General features: G+C 56.1%; 4 protein-coding genes across 4 annotated transcripts; 1 reads left to right on the top strand and 3 right to left on the bottom strand.

The window, feature by feature from the left end:
* Positions 1-532: 532 nt before the first annotated feature.
* Positions 533-3,442, bottom strand: FA10DRAFT_258658 (hypothetical protein; the record flags this gene model as incomplete). Its single annotated transcript, XM_025519918.1, has 3 exons — positions 533-3,035; positions 3,110-3,216; positions 3,284-3,442. 3 exons carry the CDS (start codon positions 3,440-3,442, stop codon positions 533-535), a joined length of 2,769 nt encoding a protein of 922 aa, XP_025378439.1.
* A 1,532-nt stretch (positions 3,443-4,974) lies between these two features.
* FA10DRAFT_62801 (hypothetical protein) lies at positions 4,975-5,925 on the bottom strand. The gene has a single exon (XM_025525616.1). It carries the CDS (start codon positions 5,730-5,732, stop codon positions 5,097-5,099), a length of 636 nt encoding a protein of 211 aa, XP_025378438.1. The 5' UTR covers positions 5,733-5,925; the 3' UTR covers positions 4,975-5,096.
* Positions 5,926-7,019: 1,094 nt separating this feature from the next.
* On the top strand, positions 7,020-11,438 carry FA10DRAFT_299868 (hypothetical protein). The gene is made up of 3 exons (XM_025524766.1): positions 7,020-7,460; positions 7,522-8,356; positions 8,418-11,438. Exons 1-3 carry the CDS (start codon positions 7,206-7,208, stop codon positions 11,369-11,371), a joined length of 4,044 nt encoding a protein of 1,347 aa, XP_025378437.1. The 5' UTR covers positions 7,020-7,205; the 3' UTR covers positions 11,372-11,438.
* FA10DRAFT_299867 (hypothetical protein) lies at positions 11,418-13,269 on the bottom strand. The gene is made up of 2 exons (XM_025524765.1): positions 13,110-13,269; positions 11,418-13,053 (listed from the first exon to the last, which is right to left on the bottom strand). Exon 2 carries the CDS (start codon positions 12,980-12,982, stop codon positions 11,513-11,515), a length of 1,470 nt encoding a protein of 489 aa, XP_025378436.1. The 5' UTR covers positions 12,983-13,053; positions 13,110-13,269; the 3' UTR covers positions 11,418-11,512.
* Between the last annotated feature and the right edge of the window lie 92 nt (positions 13,270-13,361).

Here is a 13,361-nt window from a genome sequence, read left to right as displayed (position 1 = left end):
CCCCCTGCTGACTGGCAAAAGTCACTTCCAACCGACCGCGTGCCGAGTGGAATAAGTGACCCTTACAGCCAGGGCACGGATCTGGCCCACGTCTGGCTCCGTCTCGATTCCGAATAAGAGTAGATCCGAAGTTTCGCCCTCACCGTTTCCGATCACGGTAGATCCGAAGTCCTGCCTTCACTGTTTTCCGAACACGTACCGAAGAAGGCTTGACACGCGGCCTGAAACAAGTCTTGTGCTTGGCTCTGTACGCACCGGAGTGCCGTGGACTTCTTGCATGTCAGTCCTCACTTTCTTTGGGACTGAAGAACATGCGCTCAGCTCAATCCCGGCTGACTAGCGCAAAAGAGTGCTATACCTGAACAATGCCCATCGATTGATAAAAGAGGAGGGAATGAGGCGACAGATGTGCTAGGGTGGGTCGCCGCGAACATGGCTTGGGTGAGAGTCTTAGAGAATGTGACCTGGCCATTCAACCGAGAGAACCTGAATCGAGCTATTTGTATGTTTGTGTGTTTGCGTGTTGAAGGAATCATGAAGCCTCCCTCCAGCTCCGGCCCCGATCGCCGCCGGTCCCGAGCAAGGCACCGATGAGATCCCTAGCTGTGTTGACAATCTCGACGGCCCTCCCCACGATGCCGCCTTCATCTTCTTCTACGTAGTCGTGGGCCAGGGGAACGCGAACACCGGCGTCTCGATCAGCATCGCTGGGGGCAACAAGAGCACCCGTCGCACTTGATCGCCTCGGAATCGTCGGACTCGGCGGCGCCTTGCTGTCCTCATCTGTCGACCGTCCAGCAGTAGAGGTCGAGCCTCCTCGCTGTCTGGCAGAGGACCGTGACTTGGCCAGCGCCAGCGTGGGCGTGTTCAGTGGCGTGGGGCCCCCGGGAGCGTCTTCTGGGCTCTTGCTCGCATCAACTCTGGGCAAATTTTCCAGATCGACACTCAAGCGTTGGTGTCCTTCGTTGTTGTCATCGACATACTCGTCGCCTGCTTGCTGCTTCTTCACCTTCTTGCCACTGGCACTGCTCCTCTTCTTGGCTTGTACGGGAGACGAGGCAACCGCAGTGGGGGCGCCCTCGTCGGCCCACTTTGAGTCGTCCTCTCGTCGTCCGTACATCTTGGCATCATTTCCGTCGCCGCCTGTTCTGAGGCCATCTGAGCCATCCGTTTCGCCCTCCTTGCGATCGCCCAACAGCGGGCTGGCAGGGTAGTTTGGACTCGCAAAAACGAAGCTGCCCCTACCATCCGAGTCTGAGTCAACGGCTGTTCCAGAAGCAGACTGCCCCTGGTTGGCACCTCGGACTAGTCGAGGCGCCGACGCTGGGCCAGACTGCTGCCCCGGTCCCATCGCCTTTGCTCCGTCGCCTGCTCGGCCTCGAAAGGATTCGCGACGTTCAGATGGTCGGTAAGTGTTGTTGCTGCTGCTGCTGCTGCTGCTGCTGTTGTTGTTGACGGTGCCACTGCCACTGCCACCGGCAAAACTCCCGCCGGCACCGTCGTCCGCGCCCATACCGCTCCCTGTCGGGGTCGGACTCGTCGAGGAAGATGCGATGCTGCCATTGGAGCTGCTCCTCCCTCGACCGCTGCTTCCTGCAGCAGCAACTCCTCCACTTCGACTTGCATCCTGAACTCTCTCGTAGCTGGCCGAACTCCCTAGCCTCTGCGACGGTCGTCCCCTCTCGCCCGACGAAGGCGAGCCAGGCGACGTGGGTGAGGTTGGAGACTGGAAACCCTCTCCAGGCGAATGCACAGCGGGCGCTGGTGGCGCCGCTGAAGCTGGCTGCGACGTGCCGAGAATGTCGACATCGCCAGCGACACTGTCAGCGGCCAAATCAGCCTCTGAAGGTATCGGCCTGCGCTTGAGGATGCTCTTCGGTCCAGCTCTTGCAGCACTTGATTGCGTGTTATTGCTCTCTTCTGTCGCGTTAATATCCTCTCCTTCGTTGGCGTCGTCCGTCGAGCTGTGGGTTGCAGACCCGTGATTGGAGCCATCTCTCTCCCCTGGATAAGATTCGCTCATGTCAGGACCGTTGAAGTAGTCGAAGTCGCCGCCAAAGTCGTCATCTGCGTCCCACTGGCTGTAACGGGTCTGTGAGGCATCATTGTCATCGTCACCATCGTCGTAGCCAAATGACTGGCTTGCAAGGGTTGGCTGATTGCCCTCGCCGTTGGGGCCAAAATGTAGTTGCTTGAAGCCGGTAGGGTCGACGACAGCAGGCGAAGGACCTGGAAATGTCTCGCTGGTCTTCAACAACGTGGGCGCCAGCTTGGCAATTGTCTGATGATCAGAGCCCGGGCTTGAGCCGCGTGACGAAATCACCGTCGCCGCAGAGGTCAGGGGCCAGGAGGGCGACGTTCTCGGGCTCGACTTCATTGTGAGAACCTCGTCATCTGACGAAGGCGTCTCGTCCTCGGACGTCTCATTCGCGCTGCCCCTACGTCCGCTGTACTCGCCGTCAGAATCGTCTTCGTCGACGTCATCCTCGTCCTCATCCCCGTCTTCGTCTTCATCGCTATCGTCTTCGACGTCGACTGCGATGCACTGGTCTACGCGTTGATTGAAGCTGATATGTCTTCGCTCCTCTCCACCCCCGTTTACGTTGTTGCTGCTGTTGCTCCTCTCGCTGACAGGGCCTGGGGCTTGGTCGAGCTTCTGCAGCAGACGCTCGCTAGCCGGAGGGCTTCCGCCCGTCCTGCGCTTCTTCGCGCTGAGGTTGGTGTCACTCCGGACGGCAAAGATCGCCGGTCTCCCGCTTGATCTTGACGAGCCTTGCCCTGCGACTGCCTCTTCTTCGTCGTCACTCGTCTCTCTCGACGCATCGACACTCGAAGGGAACTCCATGTTTGGGCTTGCGCTTCGACCTGGTGTCGTGAGCATTTCGGAGATGGTCCGGTGCTTGAGAATAGACTTAGTCATGCGCGATGTGTCGAGGTCCAGCCGATCTTGGGTGCTCGCCACCTTTGGCGGCGGCACAGGTTCAGCATGCTCGTGAAGGGGACCATAAAGCCAGGTAACATCGCTGTCCTTGAGCCTGAAGAGGGGAAAAGACCGGTCAGTGACGAGATTGATATACGGCAGGACAGAGAAGATGCATGCGAGACGTACCAGTTCAGTGTCTCTGGGCTGATGGTCTTGAGCTTTCCCCTCTGCTTTGCCCAAGTTCTCCAGCTCGCATTCTCCAACCGGACTCCGTTGGCGATCTCGTTCTTTTTCTATTGCGAGCCAAGGGTGTAAAAAGTGTGTCAGTAATGGACTGTTCTGCTTTGCCTTCCAACTCACCTTTGTCATGGCCTTCCAGCTGCTCCAGACATCTTCGTCGGTCCAGTTGTGAGAGAGGTAGTCTACGCAGATTGACGGCGTCCGCTTGGTGATTTGATGGTCATCCGGCGCCGGCGCCGAGGCCTGCACAACTGGGTAAGGCGCAGGTGCGGACATCATCTTGGGCAGATGTGATCGAGGTGTTACCTTGGGGTGGGGGATCGAGTGGCGCCACAAGGGTAGTAAGGCGGATCGAGGCGGGCGAGGGTTCTAGAAGGTGACTACCAATGCGCGCGAGGAATGCTAGGCTGTCGAAAGAGGAAAAAGCGTTGCACAAGAAAGGGTGGCGAGTGCGCAGGGTAGTGAAGAGTCGGACTAGAGCGACATGGCTATCGTAGCCTGGTGTGGAGATAGCGATTATAAAGCCCAGTTCCGAGGGTTGTGGCCCGCTACGCTCTTTCGAAACGAGAGATTTGACAACCGTTCCTGAGAAGGACGCCGGCTGTGTTCAAAAGTTGATGGGCAAATGTTGTACTGAAGGAAGCGATCGCCTGACGCCAGGACGAGGTGAGATGTGCGCGGGTGTGGGGAGCTCGTCTCTTGCTGAACAGCTAACGAGACTTGAAAACCGGATGGCGCACGAATACCAGCGCTGTGCCAACAAGTCGAGCCCTTATAGAGATAGAGGAGCTCCTCTTGGTTGACTTTGAGCAGCGCAAGAGGTGGTGAGGTACGAAGTCCAACGCAAAGGTGCAGAGATTGGACCGGCGACGAGGGCAGGAAAAGAGAGAGGCTGGGATTCTCTTAGAGAGGCGAGGCAAAGACGCACGCGTCTGTCTGAATAGAAAAAAGTCAGAAAGGGCGAGGCCTGGCTTTGCTGTATTCGGATCTGCGCAGGCCCCTAGCCAGCCTGGCCTGGTCTGCCAGTCGCTCTGGAAGGAGGTTCTAGCGCTTATTTGGTCGCCGATACTCACCGACAGCAGCCGCACCGCCCGCTGGCTGGTGATGGCTCTTGAAGACTTGACGAAGAAAGCCAAGCAAGAGCTGTCGAGTTGGCTGCTTCAAAGAGCAAGAGAGGGGGGATTTGCTTTTTACCTATCCCCGAAGAAATAGAATAGAAAATCCAATGACGAAACTGTAGCGTCCGCGCGTGCCTTGTTCCTGCTCTGCACCGTCTGCTGCAACCCGTCGATTAGAAGGACCGGCCGGTGAGGAGTCGCTGTGGTGCCGATAATTCAGGCGGAGATGAAGATCGTGTTGCTGTCACAGATGAGCAGATGGACGAGCGTTGGCACGAGCTGGTCGTTCGTATTAATGGATGTCTAATCAGAGTTCGACGTCGACAAACAGGTCTGCTTTCTTTGCGTGACAGTGCGAACAAGGCAGGCCAAGTGGAGTAGTGCGCAATACCACTAACGACTACTACTACGATGCTACCAGTTAGATGAAGCTTCGTTCAGGGATTGTTGCCAGTGTCCTATGCGAGGGTCGTTCGGTCTCATCTCAGCACAGGGAGGCAGGGATCCCCCGACTGGCTCGATCGACTTCAACAATAGCACAGGCCCTGGAAGAGGGTTTTTCCTCAACATTTCTAGACTCTCTCTGCAATATTTTCGGTGACTTCTCGGTGCAAATCAGGCTGCAGGAAACTTTAAACGCACCTTGCTGTCGACCTACCATTTTGTGGATGGTTTTTGGGAGCTGTATTTCACTATATTACACAGGATAGCCCCTTGCCAGCGGCGAGCGGTACGTAGCTAGGGTCTATGGGTAGTTTCGCCGCGATTGGCGAGATAAAGACGAAGCCACATTTTCGGGATGAACGATGAGATGCTCAATTCGCTCGGCCCTCAGGGTCGCTTTTCTCTTCTTTGGCTTGGTTGTCTGCACGCAATTGCTTGATCTTCCGCCTGAGGAGCGCATTCTCTTTCTGGCGACCCTCAAGCTTGCGTTGCAACTTCTCATTCTTCTTCGTAAGGTCCATGGCTTCTCGGTAGAGCTCCTCCAATCCAGACCGTGTTTCAGAGAAGCGCATAAAGACAGGATCTGGCGCATATATAACGCTCTCGTCAGCGTCAGAGCTTGGTATTGCATTACCGTCCATTCCAGCCGCGATCGGTGCTTCGGTTTCTGCTTCTGCATCCCGAAAGCTGCCTTTTGAGCGCGCACGAATTGGGCTCGACAAAGTGACATGCTCGCGTCGTGTGCGATTTTTTCTGAGCGGTGCATCAGCTGAACTGCCCCTCGATCTCTTTCTGCACACTACTGCAGTTTGGATCTTGCTTTCTGAACGAGACTCGCTTGCAGGAGCCTGAGTATAGTCGGTCATCACCGGCGAGCCGCGAAATCCCCTTGTCGCCCTCCGGAAATCATCCGCTCTCGCTTCGCAAGAGACAACGCCGTTCGATCCATGTTTGCCGCTTTTCTCCTTTAGCAAGGCTCTCTCCTTTGCCGGTCCTGACGAGTTCATATCGTCGTCTTCAAACCAAAGTTCCACTGCACCGTCCTCTTGCAGGGCTTTTGCGCACTCTTCAACCGCTTCTGAAAGAAACGTGAGATTGAGCTTCGTAACAGGAAAAGGCACTTAACAACACACCTTGAAACTTTTCGCAGACAACCTCTTCTCTCTTCAGAGCCATGCGTCCGGAGACGAACTCAGAAGCGGTCTCGACTTGTGTTTCGGGAGTCTGGAGGCAGCTCTTCAAAGGCTCGTTCTTATGCTCCTCACTGGCTTCCTCGATGTGAGCAACGTTCTCAGGTTCCATAGCCCTTGGACCTTGGACTACTTTGGTCTTCGACTCTGGCACCTTGCTTGCTGTGCTTAAAACCGTAGCTTTCCTACCTGTCCTCTCGACGATGCTGAGGCCATTCTCCTCGTTGACAATGTCGGCGCTCTCCTTGGTCTCCATAATGTTTATGCCCTCTTCATCGACCGTGTGCCCGTGCTCTGCCCTCTTCTCCTTTACTTTCAAGCGGTCGCCGTCCAGGCCTTCCGATAGAAGCTTCTCCTCGACTTTATTCATTTCTTTCAGCCTTGCTTCTATGGCATCGAATCCTGCAGTAATCTCTTGACTTTCACGGGCAGCTTGCTCTTCTATTTTTCTCGCCAGATCCTCTGGATTCTTCGTACAAACCACTTCTCCTGTTCAAAACGAAGATCGGCAGAAATACAAGGTCAGATGCAGCCTCAGGGACGTCAAAACCAAGTAGAGGGAGAGAGCGAGAGAAGAGAAGCTAACCAGACAATCCCGTCTCAACTTTTGCAGATGTCTCTGTATGCACTTCCTCTTGCCTAATCTGGTCGCTGAAGCTTTCCAAGTCGCCATCTTGCTGCTCTTGTAGGACATAAGATGCAACATGCGGCTCGCAGGAGGGCTCTTTCTGGTGCCGAGGAGCAAGTGGCAGGAACAAAGCGATGGGGATGTCGAGCGAAGAGCAAGACGGAGAAGAGACTTCCGTCGGTGACGGCTGCTGCTGTGAATCCATTTGACCTTGATCGCTCTGCCCTGGTCCAGTCTCGATAATGTCAGGCTTTAGCCAAGGCGGCATGGAAGCCTGGAAGCGCATGTTGCATACAAGAAAGGTGTTTGGGCCTGAATCGAGACACTAGACAAAAGACTGTAAAGTTGGTGAGGTCGATGTTGGCCCAGCGTGTGGCAGTCCTTGTGGAGGAAACGTAATTTTTTCCCACGCGACACTCCCTGCAGGCCCGAGCCTCTCGATATTTTTTGAAAAAGGAGTTAGTGCTGATGGTGATCGAGAGGTTCGTTCACCTCTCACCTTCTTCGATCCGCTCATTTGATCGACGGCAGCTCAGCACAGCTGGCTCGAGCTGGCATGGATTTCGGATGCTGAAGCACAGGGCACGACAGAGCGAGCCTCGCGTCAGAGCTGTTGCTTATTCCCTCGCTGCGCAAAATTACGAGCGCTGAGAAGGACGACCATGGGGCAGCACGACCGGCTGTTCGTGTCGGTTGGCTGTGTCGAGGTCCGGCAAGATGAAGCGCTGGCCAGACTTGTGTCGCAGGACCTTGTTCGCCTGGTCAAGAGTTCAGCCAACGATGGCTGTGCGATGATGGAACTGGCGATCGGAGTGAGGCCGACCAGCGAGCTGCGCAAGGATCTGCTGAAATTTCTCGATGAGGTCAGGGTCAGGGAAGATTCGGGGAAATGGAGGTACCTCGTGCGAGATACAATGGTGAGTCTTTGCGGACTGCAAGAAGTATGGTTTGGTTACGAAGGCTGACAGCATCACTCAGGCTGGTCATACGCTTCAGGGCATTTATCGAGCGCTGCCCTCGCCGCCCTCACATGGCGTCGACGCACCGCCAGGCCTGGTATCACAGCTCTTCACCTACCAAATGCATGCACTCGCCAGGATGCTTCAACGAGAGCAGGCGCTTCAGCCTCTGCAAGACCCTTGGCCGGTTCAATTGCTCTGTGGCGACGGCACCAGGCTGTACGTCGACCCACACACGCTCACCGTCAAGCTCGAATCCGATGTCGACCCCGTCACTGACATTCGAGGGGGCATCTTGAGCGAAGAGATGGGCGTAGGAAAGACAATTGAGTGCATCTGTCTCTTCCTTCTCACCCGAGGCACTCTGCCGAACGTATCCGACAACGAGGAGGGCATGGCCAGCGCCGTGACGAGCCAGGTGGCTCTTAAATGGCCACATAAGGACTGCCATGGCGACGATCCGGCTCCGGAGAACGATGGAGAACTGGAGGCTTTGCCTAACTACTCAAAGGAGATCGAGACAATGGAAAAGGTCATGAGACAGTATGTCAAGTCGCACAAGAAACCACCCACTGTGGTCTCACCCTCGCCGGAAGCTGCCAAGGTCGAGCTGCCGAAGCTCTCAGATATCTGCACGCACCGGGTCAGAGCCACTGGGCAGCCCTTCTCTGGCGAGCAATTTGAGGATCAGCCTGAGGTGCAATTCCAGCTCCGACTTCTTCAGAAGAGGCTAATCGACGCCACACCATTCTTCCACCTCTGGCCTCCTCGCCCGACGAGATCGTACCGCGTGGAGATTCCCCGCAAGCCACTCCGCATTTACCTCAGTCCTGCGACGCTGGTTCTTGTTCCTGGTAAGCAGAGTCCGTCTTTCATGTTGTTGTCCCTCTCTGACCCCGGCACCGCCGCATACAGGCACACTCCTCCTTCAGTGGGAGGAAGAGTTCCACAAACACATGGAGCCGGGCTCGCTCCGAATTCTCTCGCTGCCTCGTGTTTCTTCACCACTGCCGAGCGCCGTCGATCTGGCCAATCGATACGACGTCATCCTTCTCAGTCACGCGAGGTTTGGTCGTGAGAACGAGGAGGGTGTGCTAGATTACAAGTGGCCAATCGTGCCTCGGGCCTGCCAGTGCCCTTTCATTGGTGCGACGCGGATACGAGACTGTAGATGTCCTCCGCCGCCCGATCTGGGACCAGCGACGGGCACCAGCCCGCTGCTCCAGTGCAAGTTCAAGAGAATCGTCGTCGACGAGGGCCACGTTGCCGCGGGAAACAGCGCCATGGTGAGACTTGCTGCACGGATACGAGCAGAATGCCGCTGGATCGTGAGCGGGACACCAACCGAAACGCTCGTGGGATCGACATTGTTCCGCCAAGGACAGGGCAAGGAGGAAAGCGAGCAGCGTCAGGGTGACGTGGAGAGACCGAAGCGACTAGACTGGCCTATGCTCAGCGTCTCTAAGAGCGAAAAGAGGGATCTCGACCGGCTGGACGCCCTCGTCTGCTCCTTTCTCGGACTGCCCCTGGACGGTCACGAAGGCCGCCGGGATTGGTCCACGCACGTGTCTCAGCCCCTGCTCCGATCCGGATGGGGGGCGTCTACGAGGCTGCACCGAATTTTGTCACATGTCATGGTCCGCAACCGAGCCGAAGATGTAGAAAGAGACTATCCACTGCCACCGCTCGAGGAAAAGGTCGAACACCTTCGTTTCACAGCCATCGAGCGAATGACCTTCAACATCTTGCAGGCCCTCATCCTGCTGAACGCCGTCTGGTCGCAGAGAGAAGACGACGACTACTTCTTCCACGCAAAGAACCGCAAGTACTTGGCGACGATCATGGAAAATCTTTCGTTATCCTGCTTCCACTTTAGTGGACCAGACATGGCGCAGCAGGCGTGGGATGCCTTGGCCCATGCGAGGAAGATGCTCAGCAAGACCGGGCGGTGGAAGCAAGCCGATAGAAGTGCCGCAAATCTGGCAATCAGACATCTCAGAAAGGCGACGGGGAGCAAAGAATGGCTCTATCGCTCCAATGACGTGACGTTCGAGACGGTCAATCTTCCAGAAAACGTGGCCAAGGCCTGGTTCCGGGGGAACTGGGTTCCAAAGACTCAAAAACCGATGATGAGCGCCGAAGAGCTCATGGCCATGCAGAGAGCTGCAGTCACCGTTACACAAGAGGCCAGACAGAAGGTGCAGCAGACGACCGTCGAAGTTGGGCTGGACAACAAAGAAGGTGTTGAGCCTGATGGTCACGACTTAGATGACGAGGAGCTCGTCGAGGAGCTCATCACCCGTGGCGTCCGAGACAGGCGCGAATATTGGAACCGGATGGACAGGGAAAACAAGAAGAGAGACTCATCAGCCAATGGGACGACGATGACGTCACTGCCAGCCAACGAGGCTGCGAAGAAGGCTTCGTCATCGACGTCAACTGGCCGCAGAGCTGCCCATTCTTCTTCCAGAGCAACAAGCAAGAAGCGTAACGCCGAGAAGGACCTTCTGACCAGCATGATGGAGAGCGGCTCAACACAGACCCTTCTGCCTCGTGACTCTAGCTTGGGCAAAGTGCAACTCACAGCCACGTCCAGTACCAAGCTGAGGAGGGTGCTGGAATTCGTCGAAGCGGTTCCTGGAGACGAGAAAGCGATTATCTTCAGCAACCTCGATAACGTTCTCTACGAAGTCTCCACGGCGCTCGAGATTGCTCGATTCCCGCACTTTATCTATGCCTCGGGCACGAACCAAGCGCAGCGGAACGAGGCCGTGACCGCATTCACATCGAAGCAGACGTACGCAAGATTCATGCTTATGAAAATCAATGTCGGTGGACGAGGCCTTGACCTGTCGTGTGCGAACCACGCCATCTTTCTGGAGCCCATCATCGATCGGGCTTTGAGGGTGCAGGCGCTCAAGCGGACGTGGCGCACGGGCCAGACGCGGCCCGTCAAGGTCCTGACGCTCGTCATGCAGGGTACCTTCGAGGAGGAGGTCCTCCGCCTCCGTCTCGAAGACGCCTCATCTACGTCATCGTCTGTCGCAGGAGGCGTGGGCAACGTGGCAAAGATGTCCGACGACCCGTCGATGCGCGCAGTCGTCTCCAACCCCAAATTTGTCGAGGCGGAAGACGGGGAGGAAGAAGAGGAGGACATTCGCGATGCGGAGCTTAGGCTGCTCGAGGAGGAAGAAGAGTCTCTCGGAGGGAGGAGGAGGCTGAGAGCCGATGCGATTCGCGAGGCCCTAGAGAAGAAGGCGGGGATGGAGCATGGAGCACCGACGCCGCTGGAGAAAGGGAGGAGACTCAAAAAGCCCATCTACCTTTTCTCTTCTGCTCCTTCTGCTCCGACGACTTCGAAATCCACACCCTCGCCACCGTTAAGAATGAAGCGTATGCCGCAAGCGAAGAAAGAGTCACTTTCACCCCCGAATATGGAAGATGTGAGGAAGGAAGTGCATAGCCACAGTAGTTCTGAAAGAGACGAGAGTCTAGACGCCGTTGAGCGACGAAGCTTCGACATCGATGCGTCCTTGCTTCCCCCTACGCCGCCAATTACGCCAGACGACGTTCCTGGCGCTCCTTTACGCCGGCCGGCGGTTCGATTTGTGCCAAAGAGCGAGGTCAGTGGAGCAGATGCCGGCAAGCTTGACGAGCGGCCCCTGTTGAGACATAAGGGAGGCGGGGGAGGTATCCTTCGCAATGCGAGCCCTACACCGCTGAAGAGGTTGACGAGAAGCGCCCATGAGGAGGCCACGACGATGCACGACGGGCTCACTCCACCAAAGAGGCAGCGTCCCGAGGTTGACGGGGTCAACGACGAGGACGGAGATATAGCGAAGAAGAGGAAGAAGGTCACCTTTGTTTGACCGGACTAGTTTGTAAAAGTAGACATCCACCGGATCGCTTCATAAGGAATCATTCACATTAATTGCTTCCATCGTGAGACACCAAGCCAAGGCCAAGAGAACAGAATCATACTGAGGTTATCTTCCAATGAGGTAGGTGCTTCAAAAGTCTTTGAGAAGAGCTGCCGCTTCTTCCTCGTCTTTACGCTCGTCCGCGTGATCCAGGCTACCTGAGCTAAAAAGCTGGAGAGATTTTTCATCTTCCTTTGTTTCCTTTGTTTCGGTCGAAGCTGTCGCTGCTGGGGAACCTAGCTTCGAAACTTCGACGGGCCTGATGATGTTCCACTGCTCCTTGTATCCCCAGAGCTGGCGGACACCTCGCATGCCACCGTAGTACCAAGCGCTGGCGGCCAGAGCGACGCAGATGCACACTGCCGGGCAGAGGCAAATAGCCGAAGGAAAGTACAACTGCGTCATGACCATCTGGCCCTCTTTCGGGAACAGAGGCAAGTGCAGGGTAGCATTTTTCTTGTGCAGCAGTGGCGAGAGGTAGAAGAGGTGCTCAAATAGGAAGAGCAGATAGACGAGGACGACGGAACACGTTGTCGCTCGATAGACGGGCGTCTTGGAGGGTGGAGGCTTGGCGACGGAGAGAGACGGAGAAGATAGAGAGATGGGGGCGGCATCGTACCAGAAGCGAATGTCTGTGCGTCGAATCAAGTCGCCGTGCGCGGCTTCTGTCTCGGAGATCGCCTGCTTCAAGACCTCGCCATCGGAGGGCGACTCTTCATTCCCGGCGTTGTCAGCACTGTTCAAGCGCGACATCTCGAAGCGATAGACAAAGGCGCAGATATCGATAGAGACGACAGCTAGGTAGGTCCAGATGAAGATCTGAACCAGTGCCAGGTATTGGAACAAGGTCTTGTCCGAAAGAAAGGCGTCGAGAAAACCTTGGCCAGGCTTGCGCTCGTGATAGACGCTCGTTCCGTTAACAACCCCGGTCATGATCTCGTCGGCGAGGAAGATTGAACCATTGACGGAGAATAGACTCGCAATGTAGAGTCTGTTCCGCAGGGAAAGCTGACCCGTGGAGGAGCTGACGCCATAAGTGCTGGGTGGCATGAAGCTTGACCAAGATCCTGCGCCAAGGGCAGAGACGAGCGCAAAAGCGAACATAGTCAGAGGCTCGTTGGCTGTCGAGAAACAGATAACGAGGAACATGCAAAGCGGTGCGACGATCGTGTAATGTTGCCAGCTTCGAGCATGCTGAGATTTTGATTCATGTCGCAGACCGACGGCAAGAGTGGCCTTTGGCACGCTGTCTTTCTTGATCTCGAGATTGGCAACCGTGCGAGTCACGAGGGTTTCGGAGCACTTCGTGATGTTGCACAAGTTTATCGCCAACGAGAAGGCGCTGAAAACAAAGAGCAAGCTCGGCGATAGTAATAGTACTGCTTTGCGAATGACGGTCAGAATAGGTCGCTGGACTCGTCGAGCTGGGTGGTGGCGCAAACGACAATCTGAGCGAAAAGGAGACCGAGATTGAACCAGGCGAACTTTGCAGAGGCAGAGCCTGACATCTTCATCTTCTTCGGGACGCCCTGCGCGTCGAGAGCCTGGACGCCACGCCATTGCACAAGCAACTTCCGAGTCGAGTATGGCAGGAAAGCTAAGACGATGGAGAAAACCACCACAGGCAGGAGCTGCAAGCTAGCATCAGTCCACCGTGACCATGAAAGCGTTCACACGCTTGACTCACTTTGTCGACAGTCGCCAGAGCCGAATTGGCTTTAGCCGTAATACATTCGATGGTCATCTTGTGGTTCGTCAAGTTCCCGGCTTGTGGGTGATGGAGGGAGGTAAGAGGAGAATGAGCCAGCGACCGGCACTGCCCCAAGATCGATAGCGTGTGGGCTCCGGCCGCTAGTGGCTTGACCACACCTAATCCTCCGCGAGGTACGGTGCTGCACCGTGATGCAAAGTCACGTGGCGTTATGTCCGCCCACGGAGC

The sequence above is a fragment of the Acaromyces ingoldii genome (genome assembly GCF_003144295.1).
Source record: "Acaromyces ingoldii strain MCA 4198 unplaced genomic scaffold FA10scaffold_2, whole genome shotgun sequence".
Lineage (NCBI taxonomy): Eukaryota > Fungi > Basidiomycota > Exobasidiomycetes > Exobasidiales > Cryptobasidiaceae > Acaromyces > Acaromyces ingoldii.
This window is presented reverse-complemented; position numbering and strand designations above follow the sequence as displayed.